The sequence below is a fragment of the Penaeus japonicus genome, unplaced genomic scaffold (genome assembly GCF_977035675.1).
Source record: "Penaeus japonicus unplaced genomic scaffold, GWHDUDI00000001_assembly GWHDUDI00000039, whole genome shotgun sequence".
Classification (NCBI taxonomy): Eukaryota; Metazoa; Arthropoda; class Malacostraca; order Decapoda; family Penaeidae; genus Penaeus; species Penaeus japonicus.
In genome coordinates, this window is record NW_028234441.1 from 9391500 (window position 1) to 9411499 (window position 20000).

At 36.1% G+C, this 20000-nt stretch overlaps 1 protein-coding gene across 45 annotated transcripts in view; it reads right to left on the minus strand.

Moving 5' to 3' along the window:
- Positions 1 to 20000, minus strand: part of LOC122242575 (E3 SUMO-protein ligase RanBP2) — a 48237-nt gene that overhangs the window by 19894 nt on the left and 8343 nt on the right. For 13 of the 45 annotated variants that reach the window (XR_015190713.1, XR_006222316.2, XM_086533388.1 and 10 more), the window contains exons 11-37: positions 19744 to 19894; positions 19353 to 19494; positions 18807 to 19060; positions 18399 to 18695; positions 18152 to 18214; positions 17917 to 17965; positions 17622 to 17766; positions 17362 to 17503; positions 16773 to 16953; positions 14797 to 15015; positions 9540 to 9730; positions 9138 to 9269; positions 8894 to 8986; positions 8557 to 8697; positions 7898 to 8114; positions 7609 to 7743; positions 5779 to 6123; positions 5453 to 5580; positions 4899 to 5040; positions 4647 to 4774; positions 4352 to 4534; positions 3017 to 4123; positions 2201 to 2353; positions 1837 to 2058; positions 1403 to 1622; positions 1004 to 1126; positions 65 to 151 (exon numbers count right to left, since the gene is read on the minus strand). Coding sequence is in view for 43 of the 45 variants with exons in the window: in XM_086533388.1 (XP_086389514.1) it covers positions 65 to 151; positions 1004 to 1126; positions 1403 to 1622; positions 1837 to 2058; positions 2201 to 2353; positions 3017 to 4123; positions 4352 to 4534; positions 4647 to 4774; positions 4899 to 5040; positions 5453 to 5580; positions 5779 to 6123; positions 7609 to 7743; positions 7898 to 8114; positions 8557 to 8697; positions 8894 to 8986; positions 9138 to 9269; positions 9540 to 9730; positions 14797 to 15015; positions 16773 to 16953; positions 17362 to 17503; positions 17622 to 17766; positions 17917 to 17965; positions 18152 to 18214; positions 18399 to 18695; positions 18807 to 19060; positions 19353 to 19494; positions 19744 to 19894 (5390 nt within the window). In the remaining 2 variants the exon portion in view is untranslated. The remainder of the gene's footprint in view (positions 1 to 64; positions 152 to 1003; positions 1127 to 1402; positions 1623 to 1836; positions 2059 to 2200; positions 2354 to 3016; positions 4124 to 4351; positions 4535 to 4646; positions 4775 to 4898; positions 5041 to 5452; positions 5581 to 5778; positions 6124 to 7608; positions 7744 to 7897; positions 8115 to 8556; positions 8698 to 8893; positions 8987 to 9137; positions 9270 to 9539; positions 9731 to 14796; positions 15016 to 16772; positions 16954 to 17361; positions 17504 to 17621; positions 17767 to 17916; positions 17966 to 18151; positions 18215 to 18398; positions 18696 to 18806; positions 19061 to 19352; positions 19495 to 19743; positions 19895 to 20000) is intronic. The other 32 variants (XM_086533390.1, XM_086533384.1, XM_042999896.2 and 29 more) reach the window with 13 other exon arrangements.

Consider the following 20000-nt stretch of genomic DNA (forward strand, 5'->3'; position numbering starts at 1 on the left):
CTTTGATGGAACGAGAGAGTGGAAGAGGAGAAGCAAATATAAACAATTTTTTTTTAAAGCTTACCATCAGCCTCAGGGTTTAAGGAGAACTTGTCTCCAAAGCTGAAGGTGCTTCTAGGAGTTGTAGACATTGTAGTTGCTGCTCCAAACACTGTCATATAAATATCATAGTATCACCACCTATCTCTTTTATTATCTCAATAAAAGCAAGAAATCTAAACAGTTACTGCCATAAAGGAGAGCATAACTGCTTGAAATTTATAAACCTCAGACAATAGTAATTATATCATTATAACTTCATGACAAATTAATTAACCCTTCTACTACAGGATTTTTTTTTACTGGGTTGGATTACTATAGCACTGCATTTTTTTGTTATTCTTTCAGTTGTGGTATTATGGCATCATATCAAATACTAGTTGGTATCACTTTATTAGTATATCATACCATTTGTCTAAAAAAATAACAGAAAAAACATCTTAAGATGCCCAGCCCAAGCCAAACATCTCAAGATGTGGCCTGTCTTGAAAGGGTTTAAAATTCCCTATGCATGAACAGGTCAAATATATTTAATTATAAAGTAAATATACAATATCTCAAAACAGATCAGTTTAGAAAAGATCCTAGTTTGAGGTTTATTTTTAGAAGCAAAGCATCTAGAAAACCAATGAAACATGTTTCACATGTTAATATTAGTCAAACAATGCAACCCATACCAGCAGTGTTTCAAATCCTACCCTGAGGCATTATCCACTAACGTGATAAGATATATCCATATTCATAAACAGTTTATATACATAAATTGAGTTGCCTTTAGAACATCAAGTTATTTTGAGGGATAGGAAAAAAAGATAGAAAGTGAAAAAAATCGAAGAAGAATAGCAAGGGCATGAAACAATGTGATGAGAATAAGATGTGAATATCTGAATAACTGAATAATCTACACAAATTTTAATATCCCTTGAATTCTGCCAATTGGTGAAATATATGTAATTATACATACCAGATGGCCTGCCAGCTGCATTCAACATTCCCTGCTGATCAGGACTTCTTAACGTGAAGGTAGCTGACACATTAGTGACGAAAGACGGTTCAGTGCCAACCCCAAATACAGAGCCTTTTGTTTCTGTTGATCCACCAAACATGAAAAAAGGTGAACCGACATAGAGCAAAATATAAACTAATAACATGCAACAATTGCTATATGAACCATATCAATTCTAAAATGAAATTTCATAAAAATACTTCAATTGATCCTCCAGATACCCAACCCTTAAAAAATGTAAGATGGAAAGACGATAAGAGAGAAGGGGGAAGGGGGGGATAAAATAAGAAAATCAAAAGAAGTTTAAGAGAAAACAAGAAAGGAATAAACAAAGAAGCCAAACTTGAAAGAACTTGCCTTCAAACACTGTCTTGCTAGGTGTTCCTCCAAAGATAGAGTTGTTTGGCTTGCTTGTGACTTCCTCTGATGTAGTATCTGCTTCAGCTTTTACAGAAGCTGGTGTTGGTGTGTTATTACTCTGAGGCGTTTCAGGTGATTTTTCTTTCTTTGTTTCTTCTGATTTTACAGGACTTGATATTGTCACCGGACATTCTGTTGGAGTTCCCCCTAACTGAACCTGTCAAAAAAGATAGGCATATTAGCAAAACACAAAAAACATAAGAGACCAGCCATAAACATTGATCGGAGTTACTTCAAGGATGGTTATCTTGTCAAATACAAAGGAGACCAGCACTTTCTCTATTACTCATCTGACATAACTTTGACAATTGTGTATTTCTTTAACTCCCTTTATTTCCTGACAATACACAATTTCCCACAGAAAAACCTGCCTTAGCACTATCCACTGCCTTATAAAATTCAGCTGCAATCTCTGGTGTCTTGAAACGGATAGCAAAAGTTTCCTTTTGTGCTTCACTTTCAGTGTAATCAACTGTTGCCCAGAAGAAGGTCTTATCATCCTTCTTGCGGAATTCCGTGTCATTCTCCAGGTAGTGGTTCATGCAGATTTTGTGAACCTGCTCTCTCCTCATCAGTAACCTGATTTTACCATTCTGAAAGCGATAGAAAATAAAATAAATTTCTATTTATATAGATCATACTGCCGAGAATGTAGCATTATAAATGACCTAAAGCAAAAAAAAAAAAAAAAGATTTTCCAAACATAAATTTAGCTCAATGCAAAATAAGACTCACCTTCTTATGGCATAGGATTTTGACGTCTCCTATACCTCTTTCCTTCCATTCTCCACTGACTAAACGGAAGAGCTTGCACCGATGAGAGTAAAGACAAGATTCCTCCTCTTCTCCAGTGACTACATCAACTTTGTCAGGCAGTGGTATCACAGGCTACAGAAATAAAGTAGTTGCTTTATTACAAATTTAAAAGACATCTGGGGGAAAATAATGAAAATAAACATCTTAGAAAGAAAGAAAGAAAGAAAAAGAAAAAGAAAGAAAGAAAAAGAAAGAAGGAAAAAGAAAGAAAAAGAAAGAAGGAAAAAGAAAGAAAAAGAAAAAGAAAGAAGGAAAAAGAAAGAAAGAAAGAGAAAGAAAAAGAAAAAGAAAAAGAAAGAAAAAGAAAGAAAGAAAAAAAGAAAGAAAAAGAAAGAAAGAAAAATGTAAACAAATTCTTAGTCAAAATTATTCTTAATACTTTTCAATTCAAATACACAATACACCATGAAGTAGATCAACAAATGTGATCCTAGGGTAAACCTAAGCAAAGGTCTTGCTTACAAAAATGATCAAAAAACTTCTTTAATTTAATCTTATCATAATGTAAGACCGACCCTAATAGCAATGGCATATATAGAGTAATTGCTATGGAATTAATTGATTTTATGCAGTCGTATAAAAGTATAAAAGGTAGGTCAACACATTCAGTGTACTCAGTACTAATTAGGTACTGCTATTTTATTTCAAAATATTTATATATTCTACCCTAAGCCTAAAAAATAAAAGATAGAAAAAAATAATTTGAATGATTCTTGCTAAAGAAAAAAGTCTTACCTCAAAATAAAGATGGTCTCCTTCATCCTCTTCCACTAGACCATCTTCTGATTCACACTGACTGATATCCCTTGACCTGGGAGATCGAGCTTTTACTCCAGTGAATGAGAACTCATATTTTCCAGGGCTACCAAAGACAAATCCAGAATTTTCCTCTTTGGTTGGTGTTGAGGGTTGTTCTTGTGACCCTGCTGGTTTAGACTGTGAAAAGGTTGATGAAGAGAAGGCTGAAGTGCCTGCTGTAGAGGCTGACCCAATGCTGGCTGGGGTTGTTGTTGACCAAGAGAAGCTGAATGTCTTGCTGGTTTGCTCTCCAGGTTTTCCAAAGGAGAAGGCAGGTTTACTCTCTGTTGCAACAGTAGAATCTTGCACAGGTTTTATTGTTATGCTGCCTGGAATTCCAAATGAAAAGGCAGGCTTACTATCTGTGTTGTCTTGTGCAGGTTTTGCACTGGTGCCAAAAGAAAATGCTGGCTGAGAGGTTGTGGAGGTCACACTCTGGTTTGTGGCAGGAATACCATATGAGAATGCTGTCTTGTTTTCTGCTACACCAAAGCTAAAACCACTCGTGGTTGAAGACATGTCACTCTTGATGCCAAAACTGAAAGCTGGTGTATCACCAGTAGAAGAATCTGCACTGGGAGCAATACCATCCTTACCAGCACTACATGCAACACATACGGAATCACTTGCTTTGTTACGCACCAAACAACTATTACACTCCCACGAACCAACTGCTGGTTTAAACATGCTTGCTAAAGAGTTAATGTTAGGTTTTTCCTCATTCTTTGCTGATTCTTTTGTTGCAGTTGTTGAAGATGGAATCCCAAAACTAAATTGGGGTGTTTGGAGTGTGCTCTCTTTTGATGGTTCATAGCCTGGTTTGTTACTCGAACATGAAACACAAACATTATCTTCAGCTTTGTTTCGCACCAAGCAGGTATCACACTCCCAGGATCCCGCTGCTGGCTTAAACATAGCAGCTAATGAATTGGTGGTAGTTTTTGCTGCTTGAGTTGATGCAGCATCTGAGCTTGATGTGGTGTCTGAAGGGAGAGACTCTAAAGACTTCTGAGCCTTCTCAAATGCTGCCTTAAAACTCAATGCCTGAAAGATAAAATAAAATGAGTTTTATGTCATGGACAAAATTATCAACACTCCTACAAACATTTACTTGACAATAAAACTAAATTAAAAATCAAATTGTTATTGTCTTAACATTTTACTGCTATCTACAATCATCCTTTCTTTATCATGGTATCATGTTAGTTTTAACTTTGAATGAGCTGGATTCAGCATGATAATAAAAGGCAAAATGCCTTTATAATAGCTTACCAATTCTTGGTTCTTAAATCTGGCAGCAAACTTCTCTTCTTTCATTTCCTCATCTGCAAAATCATGTGCAGCCCAAATCCATGCCTTGTCTGATGTTTGCATTTGTGTCAGCTTAATCTCTGGTGTAAGGAAGTGATTGGCGCACACCTTGTGGATCTGCTCACGCCGCATCAAAATACGAATCTAAAAGAAAAGGGCTCTGCTTTAGTAAATAAAACAAAATACACCCTAGGCACTAAAGCACTTTCCAGTATCCCCTTTTCTGCAAGTAACAGAACAAAATAATTTTTGTTACCTTTTTAGTTGTGTTGTTCTTCAGGATCTTTAATTCACCAATTCCTCTTTCCTTCCATTCTTTGGTGTCCTTATCGAAGCGGAAAAGCTTTGCTCGCTCGCAGAATAATCTCTCTTCTTCTTCCTCGCCTGTAAATTTGTATAAATCAGTAATTTCCATAAGGCTCTACTCATTTCTTCCAATTGATTCTTTTCACTAATACCGATCCAAAAATGTAAACTGGAGTTCAACCATATCCAACCACTCACTCACCTGTCTTAACCTCAACTAAGTCCGGCAAAGGAACAACTGGCTGGAAGTCAACTTGAGGTTCATATTCTTCTACTTTATCATCACCATCATCCTTACTTGGTGACTTTGCTTGTGAACCTCCGAACAAAGCCTTTGGCTCAAACTGGAAAATAAAGAGATTTTCAGATCTTGATGACTGACACATTGTGCCAATACCAACTATGGATGATTTGCTGGTTTTGCAATCCAATTCTTGGCATCTTTAAAATGACTTTTCCTAGTTTCCATTCTACATTATTAACTTCATATTTACTAAGTCATGCATATATCAGTACCATATTCCTTGATCAGCATAAAGTGTACACTTGTATAAAACATGAAAAAATATTTGATGAAGGGAAATGCACCTTTCTTCAAGAATATTACATCAATATCTATTTGATTTATCATATGAGTGATTCTCTGTTGAAGGATATTGGAAAAATTATAACTTGTCATCTATGAAGATGTGTGAGTATCTTTTCAGTAATCACAACATTAAGCTAGAAATAAGGTCTTAATTAAAAAAAACTTACAGCTTTAGTGTCCTTAATGGTAAACACATTTGATGATGCAGAACTAGTGTTGGCAGCTAAAGTGCTGAAGGATACCAAGTTGCTTGATGACTTGTTGCTAAACAATCCTCCATCCCCAGATGACTGGCCTAAAATTATTAAAAGATAAGTAAAATCTAAATGTTCATACAAGATTACATATAATCCATCATACAGCCTTAAAATAAATCTGACATTCTATATTCTTTACCTTTAAATATTAAGACAATAATACTGTAGAAAACACTAAGACACTAAGCCAATAATACTGGAGAAGACTGGTAAAGAAATAAAAAAGGAAAACTTACTAGACACTGCAAGACTTCCATCGGTCTTGCCGTCTTTTGTTGGCACACTGAAATTGAAGCTTGAAGTTGCTGGGCCTGAAGAGGGACTGGACCCAAAGGAGAAGCTTGCAAATATTGATTCCTTTTTTTTCTCCTCCTCTTTAGGCTTCTCTGGGACTTCCACCTTATCCTGCTTCAAAGTGGGTGTGGTGGTGAAGGTGAAACCACTAAGAGAGAACTTAACAGCATCCTTGGCTGTGTCCGCACTGGTGGTAGGAGTTGATGCAGCACTGGAGGAAGCTGGGGCTGAGCTGACCAGTGGGCTGACAGTTGCCTTTGAGTTGTCCAAGCCAAATCTGAAGCCAACTGAAATAAAAAATATTCTCTTTATAAATCTTACTTACAGGAAAGATGAAAATGAACACAGAAAGCCAAAGGTAAATGCTTCATCAATGCCTACACAAATGTTTAAATATTTTACCCTGTTAATAAAAAAATATCTGGAATGAGTTCTAAATAACAGAAAGATATGCAGACAACTTTGGATAAGCAGGTTAAACTGCATCTAATAGTAGTGATGAATAACTATTGCAACACTCATGAGCTGTATATCTGTCCCTCAGTCTGATCTCTACCAACCAAAAATTGCACAATGAATTTGGCTTTTCCAGTATTTGCAATCATCCACATTTAATGCTTTTTATAAACATCAATCAGATGCTGTCACAGTATATGTAGTCCCCTCTACTTCCAAATTCACACATTGGCAATACTGTGTGTTCTTCAAAGGGGAGAGAATTGTGTATCTGTGTGCTGTGAAATAGGCAAATATGGCAGCAGAAAGAACTCATAATTAGTAAAATTAACATTAGGACAAATGATAGAGGACTCTGATAGGACAAGCTTTTCTATATTATTTCTAAATATGCCTCAATATTTTGTCTTCATCAGAATCATAACTTTTTACTTTCCTATTCAATTTAATGAAATGTATCCCATAAAAAAATAACATCTTAACCCTTTCCCAACGGGGCACTTGCTATGCGAAGACCCCTATGCTGGGCGATTGCAATATTGCATTGTAATCGTCACACTGGCATGACGCCCCAGCATCGGGAGTTTGGCTGTGTCACACGAGTGTGACGCACCTTCATCATAGGGTTAAGATAACATAGTAGTAAGAAAAATAATTTTTAAAAAGGAAAATAAAAATTGTACTATTTAGTCATATCATGACATTCTATAAGTGTATGTATTTCTATATACTTACATATACAGACACACACAAAACAGGAAAAAAGTATATGAAGTGGGTTAGAAAGAAAGAGCCACATTACCTTGTGTGAGATATCTAAACAAAATTCATCTTAACCCATTCCTGCCGGGGGCATTCCAGCCTTGCATGTCACAATGCCGGGGCTCTCGAACACATAGGCCTAAATCAATTGAATAAACGACGCCGTATCGTGTCCCCAGCGAACGGGCCTAATATGCGCGGTACAGTAGTGTACCACCCGTCACGAGAGGGTTAAATACTCTACAAAACTTATAAATCTTTTCCCTATGTTATTTTAGAATAATAATAATCATTTCCTTTCCAATCAAACCCTCAAAAAAGAATCTAAAGAAAAAAAAATAATAAATAAATAAATAAATAAATAAAAAAATAAAAAAAAAATAGCCAAAAAAATTTTAAAGAACAAAAGTAAAAAATAATAATAAATAAATAAATAAACAAATGCCAACCCTAAATACTACAAAAATAAATACAAAAGCAGCCAAAATAAAGAAAGAAAAGAGTGCATAGAAACCATAAGCAGCCAAAGCACATGTTATTAAACAACTACTCACATCCTGTGGCAGAAGCAGAAGTAGAAGTGTTAGGAGTTGATGCCATGCCAAGCTTATCTGGAGATGCAGCTGACGACCCTGGGGTATTTGTGGGGCTTTTGAACTTGAATGCCGCTGTAGGGGAATGGATAAAACCTTGGAGTTGTACCAACAATGAGAAAAGGTTAATCTTGATGCAATTCAATTTTATTCTTTCCAATCACTTCCGAATGATTATCATCTTCAAATGCAGTAAGAAAACATATCAAAATCTATACCTTTTTCACAAAAACTCATTTAAACAACTTACCGAAAGGTGTCTGAGGTGCAGCAGGTTCCTCAGCCTTGGGAGCATTGGGATTGGGAGTCTCACAAGCAGCACACTTGGTCATATCTGCAGTGTTGTTCACCAGGCAGACGGAGCAGCTCCAGGATCCTGCAGCTGGCTTGAACATATCAGCAAGAGATTTTCCTGTGCTTGCTGGTGCGATTCCTTGGTAAGCTGTTTTGCTTCTCTCTCCAAAGCCCTGTGAGCGAAAGGTTTTAATCAATTATATCAAGTAATATCTGCTATAATATATGATGCAGAAAAGGTAAATATGCATGGATATATATAAATACATAGATGGAAATCACTTGTTAAAATCAAACAACTTTTATTAATTCTCAATCAATATCTGCTCTTAAACAACTAATTGAATCAATTTGATATATACATTTTAACTAATAAATAAATAGTTTACAATATATTAGAGTTGACTGAGTGGTTCGCCCCAGTCAGTCACTTGTAAATGAGTAATGGCATCAGCCAGTGTCATAATCAAGGTAGAAAAGATTTTGTCAACCTAGTGCCTCATTCCAAAGCTTTGTGAACATGTTCCTCTACAAATATGTCTACAAAACTTCCAACTGGATATGGGCCCCACATAAGATAATATTAAAACAAATAAACATGAAAGGATGAATTACCTGCTGTGCCTCCAACTTATCTTCATTCTCCTTGGTAATGGCTTTTGCTTTCATGAAAGCATCCTTAAAGCTTGTAGCTATCTCAGGTGTTTTGAATCTACAGCAGAACTTCTCCATGCGTAATTCTTCATCAGCATAATCCTATGAATTTGAAAAAATGTAATATATAGATACAGGCCATGCTTAGATTGTCAAGGAAAATATTATCCACTGGCTTCAATTTAATATACAACCAAGATGAATGAAAATATACTGTAAATGTCAACAAAACTTTATATATATATATAAAAAAAAGGAATCTTTACCAGCTTTTAAAAGTAACAATTCACTGTTTTACCTGTGCAGCCCAAATCCAAACTTTGTCATTTCCTTTCATGGGCTGCAAGTCTATATTAGAATAGACAAGATGGTTGGCACAGATCTTGTGGGTCTGGAAGGGGAATCAGTCTCAATAAATCCAAATTCAAAGGCCTTCATAATGCATAAGTAAGAGAGATTTCTCAGTCATGTCATCTCCTAAATACAATAAAAGTATAAGGGTAGTAGGAATAATAAATAAGTAGCAACTCCTTAGAACGTACCTGGTCTCTCCTCATTAGAACACGCACTGAGCCCTGGGCAGGGTTGTGCAAAAGCTTCATAACACCTGTTCCACGCTCTCTCCATTCCTTTTCTACGAATCTAAAGAGCTTAGCTCTCTCTTCAAACAATACCTGGAACAATACCATAGAAAAGTGAAAATGACAATATTTACTATTTTCATCATTATCTATATCTTTATATATATTTATTTTTTACTTTTTATTTCTCTTCTTTTTTTAAGTAAAACAAGTACTTAAAGCCCTTTATATCATATCATTAAATAATCTTTTTATCACATTAATTTCTTCTACCACAGCAACATATTATGATTTCTAAAAAGTCACACATCTCATAATTAAAGCTACATCTTTTAACTTCTTTCAAATACTGTGTAAAACTACCTCTTCGTCCTCCTCCCCTGTGCGTACTTCCACCTTCTCTGGCAATGGAATAACAGGCTTGAAATCTGGGCATGGGTCGTGATCGTCCTCCACATACCGATCGTTATCATCATCTGTTGTTTCCTTAGCCTTTGGGGTAGGTGATTCTATTGCAGTAATGCCTCCAGGACTCTTAAAGGTCCCTGAAAATGCTACAGAAAAATGATATTTATAAATAAGAAAATCAATAAATGAATAAAGAAGAAGTGAGAAGAAAAGGTGTAGACTTGCCCTTGAAAGATTTCTTATGCATATCACTATTTTAAGGAAATCCTAACTTTTCTATTCCCAGGTGTCTAATCTTATTATGTTGTCTCTGAATATCTACTTCATCCACCAAGTTTCAAATTTGTTTTAGAAATATAAAGATGACTATTATAAGGAAATATACAAAATGTCATGCAAAACATTAGTATTACTCACAGCTACTCATGAGCTGGTTTTAGCACTTTCTATCCTCTGGTTAATACTACTTTCAATTCTAAGACATCCCTCTGCAAGGCAAAGTAATTTCCTGTGTGCATGCTGTATTGTATTCATGTTTAGAGTTGTATATTGTACACTGTTTCATTAACTGTTGTGGTATTAATTGTTTTTGAATACTTAGATCCTTAATTTTAGCAATTAGCATTTTGCAGACAATCAGATACATTGATTTTTTTCTTCTTTAGTCTTTCACATTTTATGTTGCATATGAAAGTATCTTAACCCATAGCAGACAGGTGTCATGACATAAACATCGGCTCCAATTAGGCCTAAAAGACGGGTGTCAATGTGCTCATGAAATGACATCGGGAATTGCTTACAGTTGAAGCACGCTCATAGTCATGAAGTATTATGACTTTAATAGAGCTAATTTCAGAGCTACAGCTTTCTAAAGCCAGGCTAAACCCTTGTTTTCTGATGGATTTATGGGGAAATATTTGTTGGGCAAATCTGCACTGCCTGGAGGGTGGAGTAAACATTTTCCAATCCCTCTAATTTTTAGCCGGTGCTGGTGACATCAGTAATCACCTGTCTTGCCTGCATGTAAGCTTATTGGGCGCCCTGTCTACAATGGGTTAAACGGATTATTACTCCCATGCTACTTATATGAGAAAAATTTCCTCATTATACATCCTTCATTCCCTTTTGAACAAAATTTGGAGAAATAAAAATAGCGGAGCTCACATTCCACTGGAAAATATGAAAAGTAACATAGCTCACAGGAATAATGCAATCTACTTTCCAACAAGTTGCAACCATAATATTCAATCCTTCCTTGTTATTTCTTTCATTAGTAATGAAAACCACTTTAGACCTGCCCTTATATTTATATGAAATAACAATGTTAATTCTCAATTCCCAGACTTTATTCTTCATCTTATCATTATAATTCCCTATATCTATATGTTAGACCATTCCCTGTTCACTCTCTTACTCCTCAATAAAAAAAAATAAATGAATAAAATAAACACTTTCAATATCAAGATTTTGCATTAAGTCACTACATTGAAGAAACAAAATTAAAAGCAGCATGATCAGTGCTTCAGAGTTAACATTCTAAATCTTGTAACACCCAGCATAAATTGTATCAAGTTTCCTGTCTGGCAATATCTACTTCACCAGTCATATACACTACTGCATAAGAACTTCAAAAGCCATTAGAAAGCAAAAGTTTACCAAAGCCTAACAATTTCTCCTAATATGAACAGAGCTTCAAGCTGATGAAAAGACTCTCACCAGAAATAGAAAACAAGACTCTTCACTGCCAACTTTAAATCCATAAATGAATTGGAACTACTGAACATTTGACTAAGACATACGACAGAAAAGGTATGAATAATGATGAATAACCTTACTTAATTTTAATGAATGTGTAATATCAATGCATTAACCCATTCAAGCCAGTTGATTTGCTATCACATTTATTGTTCTTTGGGTCAGACACCGGTGACGAGATATTTAGTCAAGGCCGGCACGCTGGGTGATCGAGCGTACAGCACTCACCCGCGGCAAGTGCGGCAGAGGATCCCAAGGCGTTAGGCTTATGCGTTCGAATATCCCGGCCTTTCGACCATTTAAAGCCAAAATAGCCCCGTCATCAATGGTCTTTTACATTAAACCATTAGCAGCGGATGGCATGATTTGCTGCAGAAGCAGAGTCGGTCGTAGACGCAGATGGCACCGTGCCAGACAATGTAAACCAGCCATCCTACTGCCTAAATATTTTATTAAAACCGCAACCTATGGGTTAAATAAACAAAGTGTGTTTATATATACTCAAGCACTTACTGGTATCTCTCTCACCAGCTATTAATGCTGAGTGTGTCTGTTAACCAGTAAGTGAAAATATTAAGATTCCCTCCCTCTTGGTCCCCTGTGATCTAAACTCAATCCAACTATTTTTTTGTTCCTTTGTCATTATCCAATATTTTTACAAAGCAAAACATATTGCCATAAAATTCTATTTTTTTCAAAATATGCTCATCTGTGAATGTAGTATTATCCAATTATCCATCCTGAAGGGGCTTTATCACTGTTTAAAATATATTTTTTACACAAAGGCGATTGAGGAAAAACATTGTTTTCTATATTCATCTTTGGAACCTTCACTAAAATAAGAAAGTGGGATAATGGAGTGGAGAGGAGATTGCTATTTGCCCTCAATCATTTTGCTCTGCAGACATACGAGGCTGTAGCTAAAAGCAGACAGCACCCTTAGAGTATGTTTGGGACTTTAAGAGCGGGATAAATTTCATTTTTTACTCTCAAATTATCTGTGCAAAAGTCACAAATAAAAATCATTCCTGACCCCTTGAATCAGATAACACTCCTTTGGCATCATAAGCCAATATGGAGTTTCCTTTAACCCATTCACGCTGGCTGACATGATAGCACGTATTGTGGTTTTTGCGTCAGACGCCCTGGACGAGCTATGAGGGGAAGCCGCGCGCTCGGGTAGAGCGAGCGGGCAACCCAGGCTCGCGGCTTGTGCACCCAAGAATCTCGAGGCGTTAGGCTTATGCGTTCATGAACCCCGGTATTGCGACCGCGCAAAGCCGAAACGGCCTCGGCGTGAATGGGTTAACCAAAACCTGTCAGTGTCCTTTGTGACAGATCAACCATGAGTGGCTTACTACCTTGAGTCACAGTAACAATTTGGAGGGGTTGCTCATTCTGGAAAAAAATTCAATACTGTTTTCTCTTTGGAGATGTTGAATCAGTAGCCCCCTCTGGATTCCTAATGCCTCTTGAGGCAGTGGGACTCCAAACGGTCAAAATGCTGGGATATTTCAAACGTATAAGGCTAACACCTCGGGTTATTTGCCCACACAGGCAACAGCCAAGCACTGCGTGCCTGACCACCCAGCGTGCCAACCAGGAGGATAGCCATGAAGAAAAAAAGAAAAAGAAATTAGCCCCTGTGGCTAGTCCTGCTACCACTTGACATGATATCTTGTCACCTGGTGTTCATGGGCGACAAGATTAGATGAGCATATATCATACATACCTATCTAGCCTTTACTTTGTTCTTAAAAATAAAAATTATGGCAATTCCTAATTAGCTTGGGTAGCTACAAATCACTTCTCTAAAGTCAATAGGAAAGCATAGGTAATGTTTTAATTATGCTAGAATGATAAAATAAAATAAAGGTAAGAAAAGGAACTTTGCCCCTTAACCCATTCGCACCAACTGACGTCCTATCAAGTGGTCAGAAAATATCCCCAGACCCAGGTGACGTCCTGAGATGTCGTACATTTTCTGGGTGGGGCAGTTCTGATGTGCTAGATGTGCTAAATCATCAGGAATAGCATAATTTCTAAGACTCTTACTTTATTTTAGGCATTTGAATGTCATAAAATGTGATGTAATGTAAAAGAGAAAAAAAAGAAAGAAAGAAAAAAAAAAAAAAGTCACAAAACTAAGTGATACTGATAACCTTATGGTAATTTTTGCTTCTGATCGGTTGAATAAAAATATCCAAGTCAAAAAACTATTGTAAGATCAAATGTGATTGGCCAAGAAATACAATAAAATAGAAAATTACTAATGTAAAACTACCTCTAATTTTTCAATTACCTGTGATATCACATCACGTCATGAAGTACATGTACATACTCGTATGTACATGCATGATTATTTGTAGTTCTTTTCATTTGGAGAAAAAAAAAATCATTTTTGATATCCCACTCAAAGAGTGCTTCCATCCACTTTCCAGTGGTATTATCACATAGAAGTGAAGAATATAGGCAAAGTTCAATAAAGGACACTAGAAAAGCATTGCTGTAATATGTTTTTTGACTAAAATAACTCCTCTGAATATCGCAATATTTTTTACATGCCTTTACATTTTAGATCCAATCATGCAAACCATAAGAATAGGGTGGGTGAAAAACACTGAAAGGTTCAGTGTGGCCCTGCGCAGCAGGAAAACACCCCAGAATGAAGCGTTGCACGCTTGAATACCTGCCTGGCATAAATGGGAGTAGGTGTAAATATATCCTGTTGTGAATGGGTTAAGCAAATACAGATAGTTCCCAACTTATGATGGTTTGATGGTTGAACTTTTAATTTTTCAATATCATACTAAGAATTCTGTAGACACTCAGATTTGATACTATGAGCTTTTCCTGGGCTAGCAATATGCATTATGATAATCTTTCAGTAGTTTTAGCTCCTAGTCAGACCCTGTGTTAAAGGACTGTTCCCAGTTGGAGGCTGTAAGTGTTTGGAGCAATTATAAAGAAAGCTAGGCTAAGCTACAAGTTCAGCAGGTTAGGTATTTATTTTTGGCTTATGATACTTTGAACAAATGATAGATAAATTGGAACAAGATCATAAGCCAAAGAGTATCTGTATTAGCTTGCACTTAAAAGACTAAAAAGGCATACAGATAAAAGACAAGCAACCCTTACAATCAAATAATCCACCCTAACAACATGCATATCAATACACAAGAAAATACTATGGTGTTTGAGAAGTATGTGTCTCTAAATGTACTCCTGTTTCTGGTATCCTTTCTAAACAAGTAAACACAATTTGTCAACTGAAAGACAATTGTTCCACAAACTATTTGGCAGTCACATATGCCATTTACAGAGTCACAGAGGCAACAAGGCAGGGAAAACAGTGAACAAGGCTGTACAGGACTTCTAAACCAGCCATGCATCAGCATCCCAAAAGCAACACAAGACATACAAAATAATCGCGCTCTAGAATGGAAGTATGACATACTGATTGTGCAGTCCTGTGAACCAGACGAGGCAGATGGAGCATCCAGATTGTTGGCTGCGGGAGACAAGCCGCTCGTTGACAAATACGGTGACAGTGATTTAACCTGTGACTGGCCTCGTTGGGGGGACGAGTCAGGAGTGACTGCTGAGTACAGGGGGGCGGGTATGTTGGCCAGGAGACCCGTAGCGGAGCATGGAAGGGTGATTGACAGCTGCTCCTCTAGTGTCATGATGGTGATGGATGTTGCAGAGAGAAATCCTAGGCTTAGTTGTGTGAATTTTGTGTCTTTTATAACTCATACTGGCTGATTCTCTCATTCATCTAATAAAAGAGCCCTTTCTTTAAAGGTGTTAGTGAGAAAAGGACTATAATAATTTGTTAAATCCCATAAACCAATGCACACAATGTACATTTTCCTTTGTGCAAAAAGTTAGAATACAAGTGTACCATAAATTCAAGACATCTTTTGGTGTCTTAACTTCCTTTAATGTACACTAAAATTTCATGCATATGTTATACACATTCGACAAGGCACTTGGTAGAAAGAATCTCATAACAAGCCAAGTAACCATCCCATACATAAATATTTGCATATGAAGTTACTAGAATCTAAAAACACTATTAAAAGCAATTTTGTTAGCAAATACAGTATAACTTTTAAAAAACTATATTCTTACATTTGTCCCACAGTATAAGGAACAGAGTAGAGAAACTGTCTATTAAAAGCACATCTTCCACCGCAGTTTGAGTCAAGTTCAAAAAGAATTTACCATAACATAGTGTAATTCCCCATCAGAATCTTTACTGTTCTGATTATTAATCTGGATATCAAAGGGTAAATATTATCCCTTAAAATGCTCCTTACACAACTCAATACTGCCAATAATTAAAACATAATAAAAGTTGAATAATAAAATGAAATGTAATTTCAACACATCAAAAGGCAGGGCAAGGACTACAAATGTGTTTTACATGGGAAAATAAAATGAGCATAACCTGATCAGAAGAACCAGAGGTGGTACATAACTTCAAGACTGATGGTATATGCCATTCAAACACAGTCTGCTGTTTACAAGAGAGCATTTCACCAACTGCTAGGATTACCCTCCACTGATCAATATCTTAGCATTTGTCTCATTAGTAAAAAATATAATGTTAAACTTTATTTTCTTAATCTATATTACATGATAATAATTTTCCATACTATACAACTTAACCCATTCGCACCGGATGACGTGCTGACACATTTCGTGGTTTTTGCGTCAGACACCGTCAACGAGATATTTGGTCAAGGCCGGCACTCAGGGTGAGCAAGCGAACAGCCCAGGCTCACAGCCAATGCACCCGAGAATCCCGAGGCGTAAGGCCTATGCATTCATAAAACCCCCAGCATCGTGACCATTCATAGCCGGAATCGCCCCGGCGTGAATGGGTTAAAATATAATGACAATATCAGAATAATTCCCATTTGTATTTGTACTATATCAAATATTTTCCTTCTAATCAACTGATATCTATGACTTCTGTTGCATCTACTTTTACTTCTTAGTTATCTCAAGTATTTGCCAAATAACAGCAATCCTCACCAATTGAATAAAAGAAATATTTAAATTGCACTACCCTCTACTACTAGGCCTTTCTAATTCAATATTCATAATCAAGATTAACAAAATTTTATAAAAAATGTAGTTAAAGAAGAAACAAACAAGAAAAATGCTCATCATAATTCGAAAGCCGCTCCCTCAAACCATGTAAACAGCATTTCATGTTTTGAATCACATATTTAGTACCAAAGCAGACAGGCAAGAAAATTGGCTAAAACCGAGATGTGTTTTAATCGCCAATCTAGCAAAATAGAGCAAAATAATAGTAATAATAATAAGAGAAATAGTATTGACAGTAATGATGATAATAAAGAAAATTGGAACTACTAATTTCAAATTGAAATAAGATTAATGAAAAATTAGCAGATTTACCGGGTGCCGAGGCAGGTGGTGGTGTCAGAGCTGCAGACACAGATGGCATTGTAATCTGGAAGGCATGAGGAGCACTGGTAACAGGAGGCATTATCTGCGCACTGCTGGTGGTGCCAGATGAAGAACTAATGCCCTGTGCCACACTCCAACTCACATTACCCAAGTTTGTTGTAGCAAGACTCTGGTGACCATAAAATCATGTTTTGGGTTAGGAGTTATATTCTTCTTCCTAAATTTTACAACTGGTTTAAACAAATGAACATAAAAATATTCAATATCTAAAACAAATACAAAAGCTCTTAACACTAAAGAATGAAACCAAAATACAATTACAAAACAAAAATAGTTGTAAACAAAAATAAAATAAATAAAATTGTATCAAGTGTTATGAACAAATAACCATAAATCAAAATATTTCCAAACAACGGTTCATTGACTAAATGTGTAATGTGCATTTCAGGATCAACTAAACCACAAAATAAATAAATAAAAATTAAAATGGGTTCTGATGCAGAAAAAGCTCCACCCATACCGCACTCTGACCATTCAACTCATGAATAAATGATAAAAATTAGTTCCAAAGACTTACCTGAGCAACAGTGATTCCAGAGGGTGATGGAAGTGGCTCTTTAGCAGTGACAATAGCAGGGGAGCCAAGAGCTTGGGTCACTATTGAAGATGTCTGGCTTAGACTGGATGCTGCTGTCACCTGGCTAACACTTGATGGCATGCTGAAAAAAATATAGAAATGCAACAAAATGAATACTCTGATCACTGAATTCTATCAACAAAAATTATTAGTTGCATATATATTATACTGTAATGAAAGTAAACCACAAAAAAGCATACCTGTATGTCTGGTCAGGGAGAGTGGATGGTGGGAAGAATGGAGGGTTGCCAAAGAGCCCTGGAGTTGGCATCAGAGGGCTGGGTACAGGCTGCTGACTGTAGTATCCCATGTAACCACTGTATATGCCAGCTGGTACTACTGCTGCTAAAAGTAAAACAAAATTTCAGATATATTCTCTCAACTAAATTACACAAAACACAAATCTTACATCACTAATCTGAAATATAATTTTTCATTTATTTAACACAAAAGTTAAAAGTGAAATTCCCCTTTCAAAAATTTGTGTAAACTTACCAGCAGCTACCTGTTCTTCACTGGCCTTTGCTTCAACAGCTTCAGTATGCTGAAAGAATCATGAAAATTATTGACTGAAAGCAAGGAACAAGCAAACCAAATAGATATTTCTATTTTCAACAATACTTTGAAGTATTTGAGTTAGAACTCTACAGCAATAAGCTTGTAGAAGAGGAGGAAGAGGAGGAGGAGGAACAAAGAGCAAAACTTTAATCTATCTAGTATAAAAACTTGCCTTTGCATCTGCTTTCATGGCTCTCAATTCTCCAACATCGACTGCTATGCTATGAACTTGAGTCTGAGGAAAATTTCAAACAAATAGAATATTAATAATAATCATATATTGAGAAGGATTCACTTTCATTGATATTGGATTCTAATGATTGTCTGAATGTATTTAATCTATAGTCAATAATAATAATAATAATAATAATAATAATAATAATAATAATAAAAAAAGAAGAGTAAAACAATCATCTTACCTGCAGGTCTTTTATACTGATTTGAACTTGTTTCATTTCATTAAGTACAGCATTATATGCTTCCTGGGAGATACTTTTGTTCTGCTCTAAGATACTACGGAACAAGGAAGCATTTTCCTTGACCTCTTGTGCCATTGTAGCGCATGTGTCTCTAAGAGCTTCATTCTGGGCTCTCAGCGCTGCATTCTGTTCCTCCATATTCCTCAGTGTGTCCTCCATGTTCCGCAATGTATTTTCTTGAACCTCTGAGATAGCTCTCACTTGTGCATCCAGACGCTCTGGACTTGGACGGGCCTCCTATGAAATATTTAGACAAAATATCAATATTTAGAAGAAGAAGAAATTGATGTCATGGATAATTCTTTAAATATTTAATTAAATTTGTGCATAGAAAGACTTTATAATCACCTGTCTAGTTATTCTGCTACTATTTCTGTTATCCCTATAGGGAGTACTAAACATCTGTGGAGGTTGAGATGCATTAATAACATGGCCATTAGCCAAGTCAGGTCGGGGTGACTGGGAGGCATCTGAAATAGATTCGGTATCATCCTCTCGCTGAATGTGGGTATCCTGGTCCACACTTATGTGTGAAAGACGCCTCTCAACATCCTCCAACTGCTGACTCAGCTTGGTGTTGAGGGGATGAAAACGATCTACACCTAGGGAGAGAAGATAAAACTTCACCTTCATCATAGTTGTACAATTTCCATTCATGAATATAGATCCAAGAAATATTGTCTACATTAAGTGAATAAATAGAACTTTAACTTCATCCTATCTGCAAAATCTTGATATATCAAAATAAACAAACTTACTTATAAATTTGTATCTCTTCTCATAATTACCAATATACTAATTTTATTACATATGTACTTCACTATGCACCACTCTAGCAACTCAAGTGAAGCTAAGTGTCATGTGCTACAGATAAAAGAAAGCTTGCTTGTATACCTGGCATTCGCAATCTGTCTAGGGTAAGATAAAGTGTGTCTCTTGCTTGCGTCAGCAGAATGGTGTGTTGTGAACGCATGTCGGCTGTCATGGTTTCCACTCCACCCTCACTGGTAATAGTTTGGGCTTGTTCTTTATACAACTGAAAGAGAAAAAAATTAACTTTATCTCTCATTTTCTTTCCTAATAAATCTTTTGGATAATCTATTTGTGTCAAAATAAAGATATATTCTACTTACAAAAATTATATTCAAAGTTTCCTATTATAAACATGAATAATGCCTAGGTATAGAGGTTAAGTTTCACAAAAAATAAAAAGTTATATAAATTTTCCTTAAAGATATATAATAAAAATGATTTAACTGTGATGTGATGACATATCTTTACTTACCATTGCCCTCTGGAATGATGCTTCAGGACTCTTTAATTCTCCCAGAGCTTGTATGGCTTCCTGCAGCTTCCCTGCCTGCACCAGTCTCATGGCTAGGAAGTACTTTCCTTCCTCCTCAACCTTGGAGCGTTCCTCTGCACTCAGAGAGATGCTGAGAAGAGATAAAGCTCTTAGAATTATCCTTGTATGATATACATAGATTAAAATTCTTGCATTAATATATGAACTTCTGAATACTCATAAAATAACTAGTTAGA